Source organism: Myotis davidii, unplaced genomic scaffold (assembly GCF_000327345.1).
Source record: "Myotis davidii unplaced genomic scaffold, ASM32734v1 scaffold962, whole genome shotgun sequence".
Lineage (NCBI taxonomy): Eukaryota > Metazoa > Chordata > Mammalia > Chiroptera > Vespertilionidae > Myotis > Myotis davidii.
The window spans coordinates 4,053,236-4,058,043 of record NW_006295559.1 but is presented as its reverse complement, the minus strand read 5'-3'; the positions used below and the strand labels follow the sequence as shown (position 1 = coordinate 4,058,043).

The 4,808-nt window shown below is 40.2% G+C and overlaps 1 protein-coding gene across 3 annotated transcripts in view; it reads left to right on the top strand.

The window, feature by feature from the left end:
- Window positions 1-4,808, top strand: part of OXNAD1 (oxidoreductase NAD-binding domain containing 1) — a 33,135-nt gene that overhangs the window by 5,812 nt on the left and 22,515 nt on the right. For 2 of the 3 annotated variants that reach the window (XM_006770171.2, XM_006770173.2), the window contains exons 2-4: window positions 1,396-1,555; window positions 3,849-3,975; window positions 4,278-4,341. In XM_006770171.2, coding sequence (XP_006770234.1) covers window positions 3,857-3,975; window positions 4,278-4,341 — 183 coding nt within the window. In that variant the 5' untranslated portion in view covers window positions 1,396-1,555; window positions 3,849-3,856. Of the gene's footprint in view, window positions 1-1,395; window positions 1,556-3,832; window positions 3,976-4,277; window positions 4,342-4,808 lie in introns of all 3 variants that reach the window. The other variant, XM_006770172.2, reaches the window with a different exon arrangement.

Genomic DNA, 4,808 nt, shown 5'->3' with positions numbered 1-4,808 from the left:
GTGTTCATGTTCAGCCACTGCCTGAGGCCACCCAGCAGGAGCTACAGAAAGATCTGCAAATTCCTCCTCTTTGTATGGGGTTTGGAGGTGCCCAGATGAGGCGGAGCTGTGAAGCAATGCAGGCTGCTGAGGAGCCTTAGGCCTTCTTTTGGAAGCTCTGGGGTTCTTTGACCCAGCTGCAGTTTGTTAGGTTAGGTTGCAAAAGGCCAGGCCATTCATATGCAAAAGCCTCTTTGCACAGCTTGGGAGGGGTTGTAAATTGGGTGGGGCGTGGTCTCAGGGAATCACTGGGGCAGTGCAAATAGCAATGGTTGCCTATCAGCCCTGCCACAATACGTCCCTGGGTCTCTGTGTCCTGTGGCCCTGTGTAGGAATAATGACTGCTGTAAGCACCTCTGCAAGAAAGCCGCCCTTGTGTTCCGGCCTGATGCCAGACAGTCCAGTTTCTCCCCCTAGGAATTGGGTCCCCAGAGTCTCTCCCGGAACTGGATTTCAGAGCAGTTGGGAGTTTGTATCTCCCCTCGATTGAAAAAGACAACTGCGTGCCCAGTTTCGTGTGCCTCCGTACCTTCGCTCTTCTGCACCTCTGCACCTCTGCACCTCTGCACCTCTGCACCTCTGCACCTCCGCACCTCCTACCAGTCAAGATGCGCTTTTTTCTTTCCCTCCAGTTGTTGGACTTCCACTCAGCCAGACTTCCCGTGATTCTGGATGATACCTGTTTTGTCTTTTAGTTATAGTTTTGATGTGGTTGTGGGAGGCAGCAAGTACAGGCGTTTCCCTATGCTGCCATCTTGGTTGTCAAAATAGGTAGTTTTTTAAAAAAATACCTTATTGCTTTGGAAGTTCCTTTGAACACAATTTGATAAAAAAATACCATGTATTTACCAGTAGGTGGCACTCTTGGTCATTGGTATTATTACAAAAGAAGATTTTAGAATTTTAAAGAGAACAGCTTTTTAAAATTAACATGTCTTTGTTTTCCAGTTCATTTGAGCAGCAGACCATTCAGACAGCATAATCACTTAAAGCTGTATCTATGTGAGGACTATTTTAGCTATAATTGTCCTGAGCAGAGCAATGTTTTCATATTAAACTATGTATCTATTAAATTTTATTAGGGAATTTGGCCTTACATGACACTAACTGTATCATTCCAGCCATTGGTCTGGGCTTTCATAGGGTGGAATAAGAAAAGAGGAAAAAAACAATCATAAAAAAGAAAAACAGAAAGATGAGAGGAAGACTTGATGGAAGGGGGGAAATTGAGAGTAGTTTTACTGTGAGGAGATGCCTGCTGATTATAATGAGCCTTTTCGTTTGCAATAGGAGATAGTAGTTCTTTATAACAGTTGCCCAAAACATTGTTCCTATACGTTGTCTCTGTCATTGCAGGAGCTTTGTGAGAGAATCTCAGTGTGTGGAAACATTGGTCTGGGTTCCAACCAGTGTATATCCGAAGGTCTCAGTATAATACCAGGACCAAAATACTGCATATCCGTCAGCCGGCCAGCCATATACTTAATGACTCCTAAAAGTCTCATGGACTTCTAAAGTAAGTTTCTTTCTTTCAGTGATTAACAGCATTTTTGGTTTAGCATATTTAAAGGAGAGAAACTACATTTAGTAGTTTTACATGAGGTAAAGAGGCATTATACTTTTTTCATTTATGCAAAAGAAAAAATAGCAAGTAGCATTATTTATCCACAATGATGCAGTATCATACTATGGCAAGAAATAGATCTTTTACCTTATCTAAAGATTGGTTATGAAGCAGTGGCTCTTGTATACGATTTGTTTATAACTGAATAAATTACATATGAGTTACATCACCACCTGATTTATTTACTTTTGTCTATTTTTTGTCTCTACTTTTTAAAATATTAGCTCCCTAAGAAAGCCTTTGTTTTGTTCATGTCTGTATTCCCAGTGCCTGCCAGATAATGGGCTCTTAATAAATATTTGTTAAATGAAGGGTTGAATTAGTGAGTATGGAGTAGGAACATAAGCACATCTAGCTTGAATATTTTTCTAACACTAAATATATTACAATTAATTTATGTAGTGCCTTCCAGAGAGCTTAGAAAAAAAGAGTGTTCATGTACATCTTTATTTATTCTCAAGCTAAGATAGGCAATATAAAGTGTTAAAAGTGGCCATCTTTTTTTTTTTAAACATATTTTATTGATTTTTTACAGAGAGGAAGGGAGAGAGATAGTCAGAAACATCGATGAGAGAGAAACATCGATCAGCTGCCTCCTGCACATCTCCTACTGGGGATGTGCGCGCAACCCAGGTACATGCCCTTGACCGGAATCGAACCTGAGACCTTTCAGTCCGCAGGCCGACGCTCTATCCACTGAGCCAAACCGGTTTTGGCAAAAGTGGCCATCTTAGTCAAAGAAATATTTAAAAATTGGCTGAGGAAAGCAGAATACATCAAAAAAATACATCATCTGACTCCCACTCAGTACTTTTCTTGATAGGCCAGTAGTTTTTCGACATGGAAATGTTGGGGATCCTTCTGGGTTTTTGTTCTTTTATTCACATATAACTTACAAACAGAAAAATACATAAATCCTAAGAGGACAGCTTGATTAAATTTTTTTATTAAGATAATATTTTACAATAGTTTTAGGTTCAAAACAAAATTGGGGGAAGTACAGAGATTTCCCATATACCCCTTGTCCCTACAAGAGCATATGGCCCCTTGCCCTAACCGGTTTGGCTCAGTGGATAGAGCGTCGGCCTGCAGACTGAAGGGTCCCAGGTTCGATTCCGGTCAAGGGCATGTACCTTGGTTGCGGGCACATCCCCAGTAACGGGGTGCGCAGAAGGCAGCTGATTGATGTTTCTCTCTCATCGATGTTTCTAACTCTCTATCCCTCTCCCTTCCTCTCTGTAAAAAATCAATAAAATATATTTTAAAAAAAAAGAGCATAGCCTCCCCCATTATCAACAATCCCCCTTTATTAACATCTCCCGCTAGAGTGGTATTGTAGTTCCAGTTGGTGAACCCACATTGACACATCATTATCACTCAGAGTCCATAGTTTACATTATGGGTCACTCTTGGTGTTGTATGTTCTATGGATTTGGACAAATGTATAATATACATAATGATATATATTCAGCATTATGGTATACAGGGTGTTTTTACTGCCCTAAAAGTCCTCCGTGGTTTGATGGAATTTTTACAGAATGAGCACACCCATGCAATCATCATTCAGATTAATAGATGACATTATCACTACTGCTTCCCCAAGGGTAACTGATAACTTGATCTCTAACTTCATGGATTAATTTTGTCTCTTTCTGTACTTTATATTACTGGTCCCACAGACTGTGTGCTCTTTTGAGTGGCTGCTTTCATTCTTTTCATTCACTTTGATGTTTGTAATATTCATTTGTTACCTCATGTAGTTGCAGTTTGTTTATTCTCAGTGCTGTGGACCTCAGTTTGTTCTCCCTGCACTTCATCTAAACAAGAAACATTAAAGACTTAGTGGTACTCTTTGATTGGACTACAGTTACCAGGCAGTTAGCAAATCTACTCCCCTGTAATGGTGTAAGATTAGTCATGTGAACTTGGTCAGAGATTTTGGAAACTAATAGGCAACATGAATATTTGGTGGCACCAATAATTGCATTCGTATGTATTGTGGAGATCAGTTGAATCAACTCTGAATAGTGGCAGAAATTTTGTCAGGGTGAACGAGGCCCTTCATTGTTTTGCCATTAGATCAGCTCATAACAGCACCAACAAAAATGTAAACTCTTCTTCCTTGGCCCCTAAAGACTCCCACTTTTTCTTAACATTTTTAATTTTCAGTGTTCTGTTTGCCCAGGAAGCACCATGGCCTGTGCTGCTGTCCTGGTTCCTGGGTTGTTGCGAGGCCCTGTTGGAGCCATCTGCTCCCAGGCTGCTTTGTTGAAATCGACACGTGGTGCTTTGCGCCACCTTACGCTAACCAGGTGAGTTATCAACCTTCAGTGTCAATTGAGGTTGATTTTCAAAGAGACCTGACCTGCGGATGGTCATGGGAGGCATATCAAACTCCTGAAGCCATGACATAACAGACTGTTTAAATGTGCATGGCATCAGTAAATCGCTAAACTTTAGTTAGATGTACAAATTTCTATAGACCACTTTCTAGGACCCAGAATGTTATATTGTATTTTGGGTAGTCATGATATTACAGGGCAAATGAAATTTAATTCTTTCTTATGAGGATAATACTTAGCTTACTAACCCAATTTGACTCTCTCTGTCACAGCATAATGAAATCCAAGAGGAAAACTGATCACTTGGAGAGAACTGCAAATGCCCTTCGACAGGAGGTTGGTATCGTTGGGCTGTAGCAGGCTTTCCTAGGCAGGATGGTTTGCACACAGTTAAGACTGGCTTATGGAGAAGGTACTAGGTAAGCTCTATCCCTTCGAAGGATAGTCAGGGAAAGTGGGTAATTTTTCTGTTTAGAACTTTCCTGAACAGGCCATGTGACAACTGATTTGAAAAAATGATAGTGAAATACTCAAATTTTTCCCTTTAAACTTGGGATGGACAGATTAATTTTTTGATGAAGAAAATATAGCAGCAATTGAGGGAACTATCCTCACAAGTATGATACATAGGTTTATATTTTAGGGCTAGAACTTCTTTTAGAGCCCACATCTTATGAGTAGCTTACCTTTCCTTTTTCTTTCTTATTTATGTTTGACACCATGTCTCAAAGTCCTTGTTCTTATCCTTACTTTAGAACAACTTATTTCATCAAGGGAGAACACACTAACATCTGAGAAAGGAA